Raw genomic sequence first — 17,428 nt, 5'->3', positions numbered from 1 at the left:
TAGAAGCCTAGAAGACAATTCCAAGGGTGGGGTAGGGTTTTAATTTACCCATTTCTCAGAAAAACCAGGGCTGTGAGCCCTTCAGTAAGGACTTGGCAAGAATCACTGAGGAGGGTGGCGTGGTAGCAGCACGTGCTAGGGGAAACACCCACCAGGGCGCCTTTTCTGTGCAGCCGTGTGTACTCGCTTTAGAATTTCCCAGTGAACTTTGTATTAATTTGTAGAATTTCTTTTTTGGGTGGGGGGGAGGTGTCAAGGTATTATTGTTTTAAAAATTATAAAAAATACCAATTGTGCATAAAACAGAATGATACCGTGACCTTCATATACTCATCATCCATCGTAACAATTTTACCCACATGCAGCCGGTCTTGTTTCTTCTGTTTTCGCACTCCCCATCCTCCCCCACTCCCAGATTGTTCTGAAGCCAATCCCAGGCAGGGTTAGACATGTGCCTGGACCACATTATTGAACGGACACAGGAAAGGCTCCAGGGTAACAGGCCCTTTGGGTTAGGGTTTTGATTAAGAGGTGGGGAAAGTTAATTAAGGTCCTCAAAGGCTGCAAGGTGATATTTCACAGACTTTGGCACACCTCCTTGGTCTTATTTTTGGGATCTGGGTGAGGGGAAGGGATGGTTGTGCCTGCTGTGCAAGTGAGACTCCAGCTTCTCACACCCGGTGATGGAGGGGCAGGGCCCCTGCCGCTGGAGCCACACCCGGCCCCACTGTACCTGTGCTCAGGCCTGCGCCGTCCTCTCCCTGCTGAGGCCAGGACTGCAGGGCGTGAAGGGAGAAGGGGTCATCCACTGTGCTCTAGATGTTTTTTCTGATTTCCTAACTTGCAGCATTAACTTCTCGTGGAAAGAATCAGTGCAGCATCTGGAACAAGGCCTGGACTCTGGACCAAGTTCCTGTCCCCCGCCTTCTCTCTGGGCCTCAGGGTCCCTTCTATGAAACGAGAGGCCTAACCTTCATTCCTATAGAAGGTTCTGTGCGAAGCAGGGAAAGCAGACACAGGAGAATCACTGCTCTTAAACTGGAACAACAGTTTATTGAGATGTTTCTGTTGGAGGAGGCATTTTGTTTCGCTGACTCTGGCTTTTCTGACTCAGAAGGTCCCTTGGGCCCCCCCGCCCTTCCCATGAGATAGTCATGTTTCTGCCCAGTCAGCTGAGGGCCTCAGGGCAACTGTGGGGTGCCCCTCCAGGTCACCCCCACTCTGCTTGCCCATCCCCTAGAACTGTGACATGCCTTGTCCACAGCAGACACTCCCACTGAAGGGTCACAAAGACGGCTTGGCCTCATCTCTAATTCAGTCAACTGAGACCCAAAGAAAGGAGCGCCAGGGCTCCGCCTCACTGCTTGCTGAAGTTAAGTACCTGTAATGCTCAGAGGAGACAAGATAGATAGACACAACCTCTACCCTGGAATGCAGAATATTAAATACGGCTCCGCTTATATAAATTAACTGTACAAGCTTATCACAAAGATTATCCCAGCAACTGACATTAGTAAGCAATTTGGGATCAAAATCCAAAGCGAAAAAGGACACAAAGAACACCCATGTAGTACGATGTTTTAAGTATAGTTAAGGGGATGCGAGTGCCTGAAGTCCTGGGCACCCTAGCACAGTGGGAGCCACCCTTGGCCCTGGGCTCTGCCCAGCCCGCAGGAGCCGGGTCAGAGGGCCAGTCTGTATGTAACTTGTTTCCCCGGGCTGGGTGCCCCGTGGCCAGATGGATGGTCCCCTGAACATGTTGGTGCCCCTCCCAGAAGTAGCCACATGGAGTCTAGAAGCTGAGCAGCTCTGGAGAAGGGATCCTGGAGAGGCAGTAAGTGGTTCCTTGGCTCCTTCAATGAAGAAGAAAAGCATTTGTTAAGAGGGAAAGGTTCACCTGGCTTGACGCTTTGTCCCTTCAGCCCCGGAGCAGTTGCTCAGGTCAGCGGAGGATGCCCAGTGATGGTTAGCATCCAGTGAGCAGAGAACCTGCCTGTCAAGCAGCCTTAAAAATTAAGCATGTTTCTTATTCCAGGAGCTTCTGCTTTTCGTTTAAAACCCTGCCTGCTCCTCGGTCCTTATTCCTACCTGTCGGGTGTAGGAACACCCTCTGCACTGCCTTCACTTGCACGTGTCCTGTGACCAGTACCATCGAGATGCGTCCTCTCCCCTCGAACCCAGAAGGGACCCGACTTGAGGGTATCAGGTTCTAACCCCACTCTGCCCTCCGCCTTACCTGGCAGCCCTTCAACTGACTAAAACACAGGGATTGGGCCGCTCTGGTCTTGTTGGGCCACTGTGGACGCCAGCCTGTGGAGTTCAGACCCTTCTCTGTGCGAGGTCCGGGGTGTGATCCCAGCCGGCTGTAGCCTGACCCCAAACTTAACCTCCCTATCATTCGTCAGCGTACAAGATACTTAGATTTCTTTCGTCTTAAAGACCTGTGCAACCTCTCCGCCCCTGCCCTCTCCCTGAACCCAGGCACGGCTCTCTAGACACCCATTTCACATCTCCCCTGCGTGGGCATCTCCAACTTAACAGGCCTGCCCTCAAAACCTGCCCCCTGCAGCCTCCTGGATCTCAGTTGCAGAAAGTGACGTCCTCTCATCACTCAGGCACAAACTTGCAGGACTCTTCAGCTCCCCTCTGACTCGCCCCCAGCACCCAGCATGTGAGTTGGACCCCACTGATGCCACAGATCACTCCAAATCTGCCTCCACCACCGCCTCCCTAGATTCTTGCCTGGTTTCCCTGACCCAACTCCGCCCCCTGTGTCCGTGTCTCTGCTCGGCAGCCAGTGAGCCTTTAGAAACATCAGGTCACTCTTCTGCTCCCGACCTCCCTGTGCTGCACACATCCCCCGTCTCAGAAAACACAGGTGCTGGCCCTGCCCACCTCCTGCCGCCTCCCCTGACCCCTGCCGCCCCCCCCATCACTCCGCCCACACCCCCTGGGTCGTCAGACCCACACTCCTGCCAGGCAGCCTTTGTTGGTCTCCCTGCCTGGGTGTCCTCCCCCCGAGGGGTGGGGAGGGGAGCTCTGAAAGGCTCCCTGCTGCCCTGCCCTGCTTAAATTGCAGCACCGTGCCCACCCCACGTTCCTCCCTGCCTCTTCCCACCACCTAATGTGCCGTATTCCTTTTCTGTTCTCTTATCTTCCGACTGGTTCTGTTTTCTCTCTCCCACCAGAACATCTGTTCTAAGCGGACAGGGAGTTGTGTGCATTCTGTTTATTACTGTGTCCCCAGCACCTGAGGCCGGCTTGCCTCTGGAAGGCGCCCGCTAACTACTGGGTCAGTCAATGAATGGTGGGCTCTGCACGTTGGGCTTAAACTTCTGCAGCTGATCCTGTTGCTGGTTCTCGAACGGCCCAGGCCTGCCACCCACTGAGAGGATTGCTGTGCCCCCCAGATCGGGACTTTGGGCAGCCTTCCAGGGTGGCAGGGCCTGGGCTCCAATGTCTGAGTGCTCACTCTAAAGTGTGGCCTCGGGCAGGTGGCTTGTCTCCGCTCTGAGCCTTTGGGGCACTAAGAGATGGTATATGTGAGCTCTTGGCACCGTCACCTCCCAGTCCTGCACACACCCCTGAGTCCAGCACAGGCGAGCCTTCCTGGGTCATACTTCCTGTGCAGGGTCTCATCTAAGATGCAGGTCCCACTAGCTCCATATTGCAAGTGAGAAAATAGGTCCCAGGAGGTTAGTTCGCTTGCCTAAGGTTGCAGAAACACCCCTTCACCCCATCCACGACCTACCAGCCTGACCTGCCTGACACCCACTCGGCCTGAGACTCTGTGCCTGCCGTGAATCTGTCACCTCACCACACCAGCCGCAGGAGTGGGGGCTGCTCGGGAACCCCACGGAACCACCCCTTTTCAGCACCCAGGTGTGCTGCCCCACCAAGGCTCCTCCAGCCCCAGCTTTTCCCTTGAAATGTGGCCCACCGCCCTGAACCATACCTTCCTCCAGATCTTCCTTAGGCTTTTGTGGCTGCCACGTCTCCATTCACATAATCAGGCTCCCCACTGTCCTCATCCGGGCTTCCTGCCAGGGAGGGAGGTGCTTCCCTCAGGACTGGCTCTGCAGATCAGTGGGCAGACGGTCAGGTGGCTCACACGGACACACATCCACCCCTGTTTCCCCGGACACCACAAAGCAGCCCGCAAGAAAGGCTACACTGGACGATGTGTCCTGTCCCACTCTCTGGGATTTGCCAGAGATTTGTCTGGCTCTGGAAGCAGGGCGAGTGCAACTCCAACCGCGCAGCTGGGCAGGCAGCCGGCTGGGAGGCCCCGGTGCTGCTGGAAGGCAGCGCAGTTTGAGCCTCTGTAGTCATTGATGGAATCAGCTGAATGACTGCAGGGGAGCCCACCCAGCCTTGCCCTCCCACGCCAGATCCCGAAGTTCCCCTTCCTCCCCCTCCTCCTGCCTGTCCATCCCACGCCAGGCCCCTTTGAGCCCTGAAGGTGACCACTCCGGAGCACCTGGACTCTGGCCACATACCCACGACTCTCTTGGACTCCCGCCACTGCCGGATGGATGCTGAGTTCTGATAGTCCTCAGACCCCTCGTCCTCTGCAGGGAGAACACCAGGAGAGGGGCTGGCCGAGGGGCAGCCACCAGGGCCGGTCCTCAGGCCAGTGAGGTGCCATGGCCTCCCCTCCAGAGGGTCAGCCTGCGTCCTCATGCTGGCCGAGGTGGAGGGGGGATCTCCCGAGTGTCTTCCCGCTGAACCCGGGGCTGATGGAGCCTCCTCTTGGGACACAAGGTCTGAGATTGGTGAAGTGTGCAGGTGGGGCTTGTGGAGGAGGCCTGCCTCCCTGCCCAGCTCCAGCGCGAGCAGCCTCACCTGATTCGGTTTTATTTTGCTTACAGATGAGCACGTTCTCATAGGAGTTGGTGTCATCGTCATCTGCAGAGAGAGGGGAAAGGGCATGGGATGCTGGTGGGCCCTGCCCCACAGGCCTGGCACTTCCTTCCTCCCTCTGTCCTGCCAAGGCCCCAGCCCTCTGGGTCCCCAGGGCCTCAAACATTCTCCTGAACAAACTTCTTCATGGGCGCTGGCCTGGCTCCAGCAGCCTTCACCTTGGTCCCCTCCTCGGTCTTCCAAGGTCACCCCCCAAAGCACTGGGTGAAGGAGACTGGGGACAGGGCTGTAATCAGGCCCAAGATGGATAACTGGAGGAGGGAGGCCCGTTTCTATTGGCCAAAGAGGGGCAGGGAGAGCTGCCAGGGCCAAAGAGAGACAGGAACCAGGCTTAAGGTCATCTGGAGACAGGATCCTTCAGGCAGGAGGGCAGGCTGAGAGAGGATCCTTGCCCAGAGGCCTCGGCTAGTTGTTGCGTATCAGAGCCTGGTACCCCGACATCGCCACAAGGGGGGAACTGAACCGTAAACACCTCCCCACCCAGCAGCCATCTGTGTCAAAGAGGTTCTGAGCAGTGAGGGCCCCCTCCCCGATTTAGAAGTGGCAAGCGGGAGAGGAGGACCCCCTTCCCACCCTAGTCCGGCCGAGGCCAGAGCCCAGGCCTGTGTCCTCAGCAGGCACTGCCTACCCTCGGTTCTCAGTTTCTCTTTCTGTAAAGCAAAGGTGTTAAAGATTCCAGTATCCTCAGAGCCTACAGGGCTCAGCGTCAGCAGCAAGGCTGGACCGTGCAGGGCATTCCTCCGAGATCCCACCCGTGTCCAGCCTTGAGCGGGGCCTGGCTGACAAGCAGCCCAGCCTGCCCCCTGGCCTCAGCTCCCCCTCTGGTGCCCCCACCCCTGGCACATCCCTTCCCTCCTCTACACCTGGGCTGCTGCCTGCAGTGCCAGCCTCCTCAGCTCCCTGACTCCTCCATTGATCCAGACCCAGGCCCGGCCTCCTCCACCTCCTCCTAACAACTTCTGGACCCAGGGATATGGCTTCTGAAGCTAAGCTCCTCCCTCTCCCCATCCTTGTCCTCTGCCTCACCTTCCAGGGGCTTCTGGAGCTGCCCCCAGTTGTAGTAGTCCATGGTGATGGGGTCTCTGGCAAGAAAACACAGACACAGCTCCAAGTGCTGGGCAGGCCCATGGTTGGGGTGGGCCTTCATGAGGAGGCAGGGAGGCCAAGGCTGCTCCAGCCATAGGTCCCCAAGAGCCCGTGGGGGCTCGGCCAGGGTCTCCCCCAATCCCCCCATCCTGTTTCCCTGGGCCCCTGAGCCACCCTGGGCTGAGGGAGTGGCAGCCTGGCTCTAGCCACCTCACCATGTGACCTTAGGCAAGTCGCCTCCTGCCCTGGGGCTAAGTTTGCCCAGCCGTGAGAGGAAGTGGCATCCTGGAGGCCCTTCCTCTGTGGGGTTCCATGAAACTTTTCTGACTGGGTGAACCAGGACAAGACAGCCCCTCCCAGAGCAGGGCTGCGTCCCTGTCCCCACAAAGTCATGGTCATCTGAGGGGAAACAGTGTGACAGAGAGCCTGCCTGGGCCAGCGGGTTCCAGGGCAGGAAGCCATTCTCACATAAGGAAGCTGAGGGCAGGGGCGGGCGAGGACAGGGAGGAGGTGGCCAGGGCCCGGAGAAGGCCGCTCACATGTAGGCTGCATCTGATCTGTGTCTGCTTCCTGCAGAAGGAGGAGGTGAGAATTAGGCCTGAGCTGGGGCTGTGGGCCCCCACCGTGGCCCCCTCTTCCACGGAGCCCACATACCTTTGCTGAAGTTCTGGTACCTGGGGGAAGAAGGATCTGAAAGAAAGGCCAGGCCCATTGGCTCATTGCCAGCTCCCCAGCCCCCACCCCTTCCCAGCTCAGCCAACCAAGGAAGCCAGGTGTTTCCAGTCTTCACACCTTTTCACCTGCTCTCCGTCCCCTCCCCATCTAGGCCAGCCCCATCAGGCCTCCCAGCCCAGCTCACGTGTCTCTCCTTTGGGGAGGCCTCCCTTGCACCTCACCTCCCGCCAGGTTTCACCTGTCTCTGTCCCACTTCCCCCCACCCCAGCCCTGTGTCACTCACCCTCGAGGCTGGGGGAGAACCGCAGCAGCTTGTCCTTCCTGCACGGGGTGTGTGGGGGGGGGGAGGGGCTGAGGATGGGCTGTGGGGGAGAGACCCCAGGCTTTCTGGGAGTCTGGAGGCCACAGCCCCACAGCACCCCCGTGGGGCCCTCAGAATCAGAACTGGGGCTCTGAGATCCAAGGAAGGAACAAGGTCTCGGCCTGGGCTCAGCAAGGTGGGGACCCCCAGGGCCCTTCTCATCACGTCCGGGGGGCTGGGACCCCTCTGGGCCTGGGATAGGAGGCTCATTCCTACCTTGCTGACTCCGCACCAGAGGATGTGCCCACCGGGGTCCCTGGCCAGGCCTCCCTGACCACTGCAAAGGACGAGGGGATGTTGGCTGGGCCCCAGGTCTGCTGGCCAGCACAGTCCCCTCACCCCAGCATCCCACAAGCTTGGGCCTGGCCCCCAGCCTCAGAACAACAGGGACGGAACACCCTCAATCCCAAGCGCGGCCCTGGACCCTTCTGTCCGGGGACTCACAGGTGTAGGTCCGGGCCACTGCAAAGCTTTGCTGATTCTCTTGCCTGGAAACACAAGAAGCTGTGCTGAGCCAGGGCCTGGCCTCCCACAGCATCAGGGACAGAGAGACAGGAGAAATGGACAGACAGGGACGAGGGACAGACCAGGGCGAGAGTGAGGAGTGGCTGCTGGCCCTCCAGGGCCAGATCCAGGGCTTCCCAATGCCCCCTTTTCTAGACTGCTTCCCTGCCCTGCCCATCGGTGCCCACCCTTCTCACATGGCCCTGGGCTGGAGCCAGCTGCCAGCCAGACCCATGCCCTCACCCAGCTTCCCCAGGACCCTAGAGATGGTCAGGAGGATCTGTGGACAGGACTAGGGCAGTGACTTCAATCAGGAGCGACAAAGAGGCTGCCCCCACGACCTACCACCCAGGAGCGTTTAACATTCCCAAGAGAGCACGGCCCTCTTGAGATGTGGTGAGCAAATTCAAAGCTTAGCAGACACAGCTAGGTACCTAACCGTCACCCAGAGTTCCTTTCTTCCTTTGAAACAGAACCCTGATTTTTATTTGCACAGCCACATGCCCATCTAAAAGACTATATTTTCCAATAAATGGGACTACATCAAACTAAAAACCTTCTGCACAGCAAAGGAAATCACTGACAAAACAAAAAGACAACCTAATTAGAAAAGATATTTGAAAATGATATATCTGATAAGGGGTTAATATTCAAAATATATAAATAAGTCATTCAACTCAACAACCTGATTAAAAAATGGGCAGAGGAGCTGAATAGACAGATATTTTTCCAAAGAAGACACAGATGGCCAAACAGGCACATGAAAAGATGCTCAACATCACTAATTATTAGAGAAATGCAAATCAAAACCACCATGAAATATCATTTCACGCCTGTTAGAATGGCTGTTACCAACAAGGCACGAAATAGCACGTGTTGGTGAGGATGTGGAGAAAAGGGAACTCTCGTGCACTGTTGGTGGGAATGTAAATTGGCGCAGCCACTGTGGAATAGTATAGAGAGTCCTCAAAAAACTAAGAGCTGCCGTATGACCCAGCTATCCTACTTCTGAGTTTTTATCTAAAGAATATGAAATAACTAATTTGAAAAGGTATCTGCACCCCTATGTTCATTGCAGCATTAGTTACAATAGCCAAGATAGCGAAGCAACCTAAGTGTCCATCAAAGATGAATGGATTAAAAAAGTACTCTTGGTACATTTCAATAAAATTGTTTGGAAAATTAAAAAAAAAAACAGATGAATGGATAAAGACGATGTCATATATATACACAACAGAATACTACTCAGCTATGAAAAGATGAAATCTTGCCATTTGCAACAACATAGATGGAACTTGAGGGTATTATGCTAAGTGAAATAAGTTGGATGGAGAAAGAAAAAATCCATATGACTTCACTCATATGTGGAATATATTAAAAAAAAAAAAACAAAAATAAATGAACAAACCAAACCAAAACAAACACATAGACACAGAGAACAGGGTAGTGGTTACTAGAGGGGGTGGGGGAGGGGAGGGAAAAATGGGTAAAAGGGATCAACTGTAGTGGTGACAGATAGAAACTAGTTTTGATGGTGAGCAAACTGTGGGGTATACAGAAGTAGAAATATGATGTTGAGCACATGAAACATGCAGTGTTATAAACCAGTATTGCCTCAATTAAAAACAAAGGGCTATATATCCCAGCCTCCCTTGCACCTAAGTGTGACCACATATTTAAGCCCTGATTAATGAAATGCAAACCAAGGGTGTTGGGACTTTCAGAAAAGCTCCTTAAAGGAGACACTGCCAACTGGGGTGCACCCTTTTTGTCCTTCTCATTTGCTCTTACTACTGCCTGGAATGCAGAGATGAGGGCGGGAGCTCTAGCTGCCATTTTGGACCATGAAGTGCCCTTGAGAATGGAAGCCACCACTAAAATAGTGGAGCAGATTAGCTAATCATTAAGGCAATTTGGGCTCCTCCCCTGGATCAGAGTGGGGACCTGGCCCAGCCTGCTAGGAGCTCCTGGAGGGCTCGGGGTCAGGGTGACCTGATTCAGGAAGGATGCCTTAAATCCACAGAAGAGAGCCAAGCATGGTTTCCCAGGGGAAGTGATGCAGGAGGTGGGCCTGGCACACACAGCAGTTGCTTCATGTAGGCTGGTAGGACTGAACACAACTGAGGCGGGGAGAATTCAAGTCTCCCCTCCCGCTTCCCCCTATCCAGGCCCAGTTTTCCCACCTCCCACGTGACTGACGAGTTTTAACTTGTGGCTCTGACCATCTACAGTTCTAAGATTAATCAGGGGCCTGGAGTGGGCAGGAACTGAGGGAGGAGGGGAGAGGGGAGGTATTGAGGAACTTGCCTTGGGGCAGGGGTGTGGGGGCCACCAGGGGAGCCCAGCTCACCCCTAGTGGAGGTTGTGGGCTGATGATCCAGAGAACCAAGTGACCCTCAAAGCCTGGGAAGGTCCAGCCCTGGCCCCAAGGGTGGGCATGGATGGGAAAATTCTGCTTTAAAATATCATTGTGGTTTTTCAGTTGCAAAAGGAAATGAGAAAGGGTGTGTGTTCAAGTTTGTATGTGAGTGCCTGCCCAGGCGTGCAAGCAAGTGTGAGAAGTGCACGCATGAGCAAGTGCATGAGGAGACTGTGGATGTGAGTGGGTGTGCAGGCCTATGCACACGTGAGCACACAGGTCTCAGAGCCTCTGCCACTCACTGTAGGACACACCACTGGCCACTGCCCTCCTGCCTGGTGGGTGTTCCTGGGTCAGCCCCCTGATCTGCAGTGCCCAGCACCATGACCCTCCCCGGGCTCACAGAGCGGCCAGCCTGTCCCCAAGGTGCCTGGAACCCCATCCTGCGTGTGTCCTGCCACTCTGCCTGGGGTCAGTGACCCCGTTTCATCTCCACCCCCACCTCCTTGCTTCCAGCTCTTCTGTGGCTCCTCTTGGCCTCTTAGGACAAAGGACAAGGCCTCACCCCACAGCCAAGGCCCTCCTTCCTCCACAGTCAGCTCATCTCTTGCAAGACATGCTCACACCTGCCCCTTCATCCCCAAGACAGTGTCGACCCTGGCCCTAAGTCAGTGACTGCCCACGCTCTGCCCTCTCCCTCTAGAATGTCCCCTTCTGCCTTCTTTTTCTCTTAAAATCCTTCAGTCAGGCCTTCTCTGATCCCCTAGGGAACACACCATACATTGTCCTCTGAGTTCCTTTAGCATTTTCCAGGGGAGATTTGGACACAGTACCCAGTCTCTATCCCCTGCTCCCCCAAATCCCACTGTACCAGGAGGGCAGGATTCCTCCGTCAACCCCCAGCCCTGGCACCGCAGGCTCCCCTGGGCTGGGGTCACAGCGGGGGTTTCTGGAGATGCTCCCGGGCTAGCTGGAGTGTGGTATCCCCTCTTCCTAAAACCCTCCCTGGCCAGGATAGGGCAGGGTCTGGGCACCCTCTGGGCGCCCCCTCTCTCTCCCCTAACCACTTAGGACCACTAGAGCCAGGCATGGAGGAGGTCTGAGTGAAGGGTGAGGGATGGGGGTGGGGAGGCCCAAGGGGATGCCCATGCCCAGGGCACACAAAGTCAGCCACCTGGGGACACTGAGACACTCACAGGCTCCTCTGCTCATAGATTTTCTCGGACTTCTTTGCACCTGCAAGAACAGGACCAGATTAGCAAGCATCCGGGGGCTGGAGTGGGAACTGAGATCCGAGGCCTCCCCCATCTTGTCTCCCCTGTGCCCTGTGCAGGCCTCAGACCGGATATGGGAGCCAAGCTGCCAATCACGGGGGGCCACCTGACACTGGCGGGATTTGCTCACCAGTCATTTAAGAGACAAGGCGGACGCCACAGGCAGCTCAGCCTCCCCTCCCTTGTCCAGTGCAATCTGTCTGCCCCGGACTCACGCCGGTGACCTGGCCCCGCTGTCTTCAGAGCCGGTTCAGGGGCTGGCCTCCCGGGGTTTCACTTCTGCCTCTTGAGGCGTATCTGACTGCCCCTTCCGACTGCAGCCAGGTCTGGGCCTGAGAGGGTCTCTGGGTACCCCGACCTCTCCTCCCTGCCGCCCATGACCCCCAGCCTTTACCTGGGCGGGAGCAGCGCGCGCACAGGCCGGCCGCCAGCCCCAGCAGCAGCAGCAGGGCCGCCCCCGGCCACAGCAGCTCCGTCTCCGTGCCCATGTCCGCTCCTGGCCACTCCTCCTGCGGGGCTGCAACGTGGGGGCACCGTGAGCCGGAGTGGGGGGCTGCAGGGTCGCCCCCTCCAGGAACCCCAGGTTTCTGACCCCCACTGTCCCCTGACAGCCCCTCAGCTGAGCCCAGTCCCTCCCTCCAGGACTGGGCTGCGAGAGAACCAGCCCCGTTCTCCCATTTGACCCCCGACCCACACCCCCAACACCCCGGGGCCATCGTCAACACGGGGGAAGTGCTGGAGGGTTATGGAGACCTGTCAGATGGGGCCACGCGGTCGTACACACTCCCACCCCGCCTTCGCTTAGTCCACCCAACTGCCATTTGAGGGAGAGGCTCGGGCTACTTCCCCCACAGAGACACGGAAGTTGGAGATCCCATAGCTGCTAAGGGGAGAGACAGGATTGGAACTTCGGCCTCCAGACCCTAACACTGGCTTGCCCACTGCATCCTGTTGCCTCCTGCAAACCCGACTTTGCTCCCCAAGCTCAGAGTCCATGGCCTCGTCTGCACGGGAGCCCCAGCAGCTGCCACCCACCCGCCCATGGCCTCCCGGGGAAGCTGGAGGTGGGATTTCCACTCCTAAAACCCCCATCTGCCCGGATTCCTCCTGTCCTGGGCGCCGGGAGGAGGGAGGTCAGGAAAGCTTCTCAGAAGATATGGGCCTGAGAGCATGAGGGGGAGAAGGGCGCCTGGGCAGAGGGACCTTGGCGTCTGGGGATGGGATGTGCTGGGTAGTCAGGCCAAGAAGCTGCTTCTTGGTCAGCGGCTGGTCCCAGCCTCGGGGCCAAGCTGTGATCGCCAGGCCTCGATGAAGACCCAGGTAGCACACGACGGCCTGGTGAACGCAAGGCCCCCTGGAGGGACCTTCCAGGGAGAACCGCTGCAGCTATAAGGAGATTCAGCCCCCTCACAACGCCCAGGGACAGAGCTGAGGGCAGCAGGGGGTTCTGAGGGAGCCGGGCCCTGGGGTGGGCACGTGGAGCCCACACTACGGAGTGTCCACTCCGTGCACACCTGTTCCTCCCGCCTCGGCCGCCTGGGAGGAGGGAGGGCTGCTCCCCACTTCACAACTGGGAAGGCGAGGCTTGAGGAGAACTGAGCTTTGTACACCTATTTTGGTTGCCCCCAAGACCTGCACCGCATCCGGCTGTCCCCTCACTACTCCGAGCTTCCTGAATCCCTGTGGCAAAGATGACAAGGAATCCCTGTGCAGGGCTGAGCCTTGGTCAGGGGCCCCTCACTGAGAAATCACCTCTCCTTTCCCCAAACACCAAGTGAATCAGCAGGAACATGAGAATTCGCAGACCTCATGACCAGGCGGCCACCACATGAGGACAAAGGATGACCCAGTCACCCCAGGATGTTGTCCAGGGGATCTCTGCTCTCCCTCCCCTCAGACCCTGGGCACTTCCCTCCAAGCCTGCTCACCCTCGTCCCTCCCCAGCCTTGCTCTACGCTGTGTGGCTGCCCCGGAGCCGGCTCCCTCCCGGGGCTCTGGCCGTGGCCCAAGTCCATCTCAGACTGTGAGAGGCTGGGAGCACCTGGTCTTGGAGGGGGCATGCCTGCCTGTGCCTCAGAGTCTTTTGGTTTCAGTTTTCTCATCTATAAAATGGGGATCAACCCAGTGCCTTCCTCAAAGAGTTGTTGGAGAGGCAAACATGTCCAGCCTGGTCAGGGCTTCCAGGAAAGAAACCTGCGGAGGGCCTTACTTCCCGCTGGCTGGTTTGGATAGTTCCTACACGCTCCCACCCTTGACACCTTTGTCCGTTGGTCAAGGCAGAGACTCCTTCTGCCCCCAGAGGAGATTCTGGTACAGACACAGGAGGGTTGCACGCATGCTCTCAAAAAAAGCCAGGATGAGGGTCCAGCTCTGGCCACCCCCAGGGTCTACTTAAGACCCCAAGAGCAAGTCCACACTCTTGTCTTGGCAGTCAAGGCCGCAGGACCTGGGCTGCCCTCCCTACCCTGAGCATCAGAGAGCCCTCTTGCTCCCCAGGCCCTGCTGTTCCAGGATGAGGTGCCCCCAGCCCTGGTCCATCTCCACCAACTTGGCACTGGGTGAGAGAAGAGAGGGGAGCATGAGAACACAAAGTCTGCCCCAGCTGTTCAACCCCAGCATCCCCAGCCTTCGGTTACCCCTGTTAAATAATGACACTCGACCCTCATGTGAGGCCCGGCACTGAGGTGACGCCTGTAAGCTGCCAGTGCAGGCTAGTGGGGCGAGCGTGGCTGTGACCACCGTGACTTGCCATCGTCACAGTCCCTGTGGAATGGGAAGGGGCAGCTGTAGCCTGTCAGGGCCAGAGCTGCCTGGACGGCCTGCAGCGAACAGTGTGGGGCAACCTTACCTGAAGCCCTCCCGGCCTGGTCCCCCAGACACGCAAGCCTGAGCCCCCCTCCATTGCCCCATGTGGGGTGTCGTGCTCGGGCCCAGGGTGGGGCTAGGATTTGAAGGACAGTGTGGCCATTGCCCTAGTTCCTTTGTTGTCACAGATACGCATAGCGTCACCTTGGAGACACCAGCTCCTTTCTTCCAAGGGATGAGAGGGAGCCTCAGAGAGGTGAGCACTCTGCCCAAGGTCACACAGCGGCCAGTCACAGAGCCAGGAGCCACAAGTGGGGCAGACTGACTCCAAGGCCTACATTTCTTTCTTCTGTAAACACTTTCTTACATTGCGTTTTCAAGAATCACACAATATTTTTAAAAAGAGAAACCCATTTGAGGAAAACGCAGTGGCTGCCCCCTAGACTGAATGCACCTACCCTCTCTCCTCGCTTTCCCACCCAGGTCTGACAGCAGGCAGGGCAGGTGGGGGTGGGGGAGAGGAGCTGGGCCACAGCAGAGGCAGGCCGGCAGCCCCAGGAGGGCCCCCAGGGGCCAGGCAGGGCTGGGGGAGGGGAGGGGAGGCCGCCACAGCCCGTGGCCTGCAGGCCAAAATAGCAGAAAGGGAAGTGGGCCGTTTTCAGATGAACAAGGTTGGCAACAAGCCAATGGCGGACAAGCTCTCGTCTCGGCCGGGCTGAGGGCGCCTCAGCCCCCAGCCTCTCACCCCAAAAGGCCTTGGAGACCGTCCTGCCCAGGCTCCCAGCCCTCCTCATGCAGTGGGTGGGGAAACTGAGGCCCACCAGGCCTGAAGGTCAGGCTATGGGGCGAGGGGTGAAGCCAAAGATTCTGGTCAGGGACCTGGGAAGGCTCCACCCGCTGGGCTCTGCTCCATTTTCCCAAATAACCTTGGCGTTCAGATGAGGCTGACCCAGAGGCCTCTAGAGGAGGTTCTTAACGCTCAGGTGGCTGGTGTAGGGGCCTGGGCAGCCCTTGTTCCGGAGCAGAGGTGATGGGTGGTAAAGGCCGGGGCCACCTGTTGCCAGAGCGGGGCACCAGGAGCACCCCAGGGCCTACCATTTCTCTGACTCCCCCAGCAGAGAGCAGGCGGCCGGGCAGGGGCTGGGTGGGGGCGGCTGGGACAGCTGCTTCCCCCTGGCCTGGGGTAGGACCCAGTCCTGTTTGTCTGTAGTGTCTCACCCATCTCCTGTAACCCTGTGGCAGGGATGTTACGGTCCCATTTTACAGACAAAGAAACCATGGTTCATGGGCTGGGGCCCGCGGAGCCGCTGTCCTGGCCCCTCACCAGTCCTTGGAAGTGATGGGACTGCCCCAAGGGCTTCCCAGGGCTGTACAGGCTGGCCTGGGGAGGCTGGAGCCCCAGAAACAGCTGCCCTTCTAGTGCCACAGGGTCTGGGTGAAGGTTCCCTAACCAGGGGCACCAGGACAGGACTGGGACCCAGGGAGAGGGTTCCAGGCATCCAGGCTTCTTCTCAGCCCACCCAGCGGGCAGCCAAGTGTTCCTGCTGGGCCAGCAGGGCCACTCCCACCCCCATGGGGTGTCAGGGGAACAGCCTCAAGACCCCTGCCTTGGGGCCAGTCTCCAGGCACCCCTGGGAAAGGCTTACCTGAGAGCGGGGGACTCCTCACTGCGGCCACCTCATCCTGAGCCCACACACCTGCCCGAGCCGATGCCAACGCCACAGATACTGGCGGGCAGCAGGCAAGGCGGAGGGCTTCCTGTCAGCCACTGAATCATCCCTCACATCCGCTGCTCTGCCGGACAGGCCCTGCGCTTAACAGACGGCGGCAGAGAGAGAGAGAGAGAGAGAGAGAGAGAGAGAGAGAGAGAGAGAGAGAGAGAGAGAGACTGAGACAGACAGGCACAGAGAGAACAGAAGGATGTGGACACACACACAAAACACACAGTAAATACACACACACACACACGTCTCATGGAGAGGAACACACACAGAGGGACAGGGAGAAAAAGAATGAAATGTGGGGGCTCCCATAGACACACACAGGCAGCGAAAGAGTAGGAAGGCCCAGAGAGATGCACACTAAAAACACACAGACACATAAATACACATCCACACTGAAAACACAAAGGAAGAAAACCAGAAAGACACACACACAGGGAGAAAAAGATATATGTGCAGGAAGAGAATGAGAAATACAGACACACACAGAACACGACACCTGGGTGGACAGGCAGAGACAGCGGCAGATGCACGCTGGGCCAGACATGACAAAGGGCCAGAGACAGAGGCAGATGGACGCAGGAGGGGCAGCCTCTGGCATCAGAGGAAGTGGGACAGGGACCAGGCTGAAGGACAGAAGGGACAATCACGATTCCTCCAGTCCTGGGAGCCTCCTCATCCCCATTTTCCAGATGAGGCTCACGGAGGCATGGAGCCAGGCCTCGGGCAGGCACGGGGCAGGGTGAGCGCAGGGGCAGGGTGAGTGCGGCCCCGCTCTGACTACCTGCTGCTTGGGCGCCGGTTCCCTCCCTGTTAGAGAGACGAGTGCCCCCACACCAAGTGTCCTTCAGCACCCCCTGTTACTGGTCACTACGTAACTTGCCTAAGGCCACCGAACTCTTAGTGGCACCCCACCTGCTAGGCACCCCAGGGAAGCCCCCAAGAGTCCCCAACACCCATCAGTCTGGCATCTCAGAACCTGGTTCCCCAGCTCTGGGGCCCCTATCTGCTGGGATGGGGTTTCTCTTTCAGCCCCAGTTCCGGGTGGCCCAGACTTCACAGGCCCAGCTAGGAGAGGGTGGAAGTGCAGACGAGAGGTTCAGCAGGAACCGAAACGAAACCCAGGGTCTGGGCACCCGATGCTGCCACCCGGTGGAGAAGGGTGGTGCAGGGACCGGAGTTTTTGGGAGATCCTGCAGGCCCTAAGCACCAGTTGTTGACCCCGTCCCCTGCACGAGGTGGCACTAGGACTAAAGCCAACCTCAACCAACTCTCAAACCTGTGCCTGTGAATCATGGCCCCTCCTTTGTTCCATGTGGGGAAGTCCCACAGCAACTCTTGCCAGGGAGACCTTGGGTTTCTTATTCAGGCGAGCTGACTGAAGGCTTATAGAGGCTAAGCTGGATTTGAACCCAGATTCCAAAGCCTCCAAAGCTCATTGTCTTTTCACCAACCACAAATGCAGGTCCTTGCTGGGACTGCCTGGCCCCTCCTCACCCACTGGGACCAGCCTATCGGTTTCTATCCATCCCTGGACTATGTGCCTCCCCAGGGTTTCCTGCCCAGAGACTGACAGGAGCTCCAACACGTCCACTGGGCATGAAGTTCTGTTCTCCACACTGGATTCGTGGGCCTTCCTTAGCGATGGCAGGTGCTGGAGAAGTGACCACCAACCACCGACAAAGTCTCAGGGTCCATCCACAGGGGGACCTAGGAGCCC

The 17,428-nt window shown here is 57.6% G+C and overlaps 1 protein-coding gene across 3 annotated transcripts; it reads right to left on the bottom strand.

Annotated features, from left to right (window-relative positions):
- Positions 1 to 1,033: 1,033 nt before the first annotated feature.
- Positions 1,034 to 16,690, bottom strand: LAT2 (linker for activation of T cells family member 2). Of its 3 annotated transcripts, none has more exons than XM_074345944.1 (13): positions 15,634 to 16,672; positions 11,577 to 11,699; positions 11,105 to 11,144; positions 7,490 to 7,533; positions 7,262 to 7,322; positions 6,968 to 7,005; positions 6,664 to 6,699; positions 6,549 to 6,579; positions 5,950 to 6,005; positions 4,846 to 4,908; positions 4,500 to 4,751; positions 3,956 to 4,076; positions 1,034 to 1,853 (listed from the first exon to the last, which is right to left on the bottom strand). In XM_074345944.1, the coding sequence occupies exons 2-12, from the start codon at positions 11,668 to 11,670 to the stop codon at positions 3,973 to 3,975; spliced, it is 819 nt and encodes a 272-aa protein (XP_074202045.1). In that variant the 5' UTR covers positions 11,671 to 11,699; positions 15,634 to 16,672; the 3' UTR covers positions 1,034 to 1,853; positions 3,956 to 3,972. The 3 variants fall into 3 exon arrangements, with proteins under 3 accessions (XP_074202045.1, XP_010970660.2, XP_074202047.1); XM_010972358.3 differs by having other exon boundaries at positions 4,500 to 4,571; positions 15,634 to 16,639; XM_074345946.1 differs by lacking the exons at positions 1,034 to 1,853; positions 3,956 to 4,076 and having other exon boundaries at positions 4,516 to 4,908; positions 15,634 to 16,690.
- Positions 16,691 to 17,428: the final 738 nt, after the last annotated feature.

Source organism: Camelus bactrianus, chromosome 18 (assembly GCF_048773025.1).
Source record: "Camelus bactrianus isolate YW-2024 breed Bactrian camel chromosome 18, ASM4877302v1, whole genome shotgun sequence".
NCBI lineage: Eukaryota > Metazoa > Chordata > Mammalia > Artiodactyla > Camelidae > Camelus > Camelus bactrianus.
This window is presented reverse-complemented; position numbering and strand designations above follow the sequence as displayed.

Coding starts and splice junctions, on each gene's coding strand:
- LAT2 (XM_074345944.1), bottom strand. CDS start 11,670: ATGGGCACGGAGACGGAGCTGCTGTGGCCGGGGGCGGCCCTGCTGCTG. Junction 7,006..7,261: donor TCTGGTGCGGAGTCAGCAAG/GTAGGAATGAGC, acceptor CACCCCGTGCAG/GAAGGACAAGCTGCTGCGGT. Junction 6,700..6,967: donor GTTCTCCCCCAGCCTCGAGG/GTGAGTGACACA, acceptor CCTTTCTTTCAG/ATCCTTCTTCCCCCAGGTAC.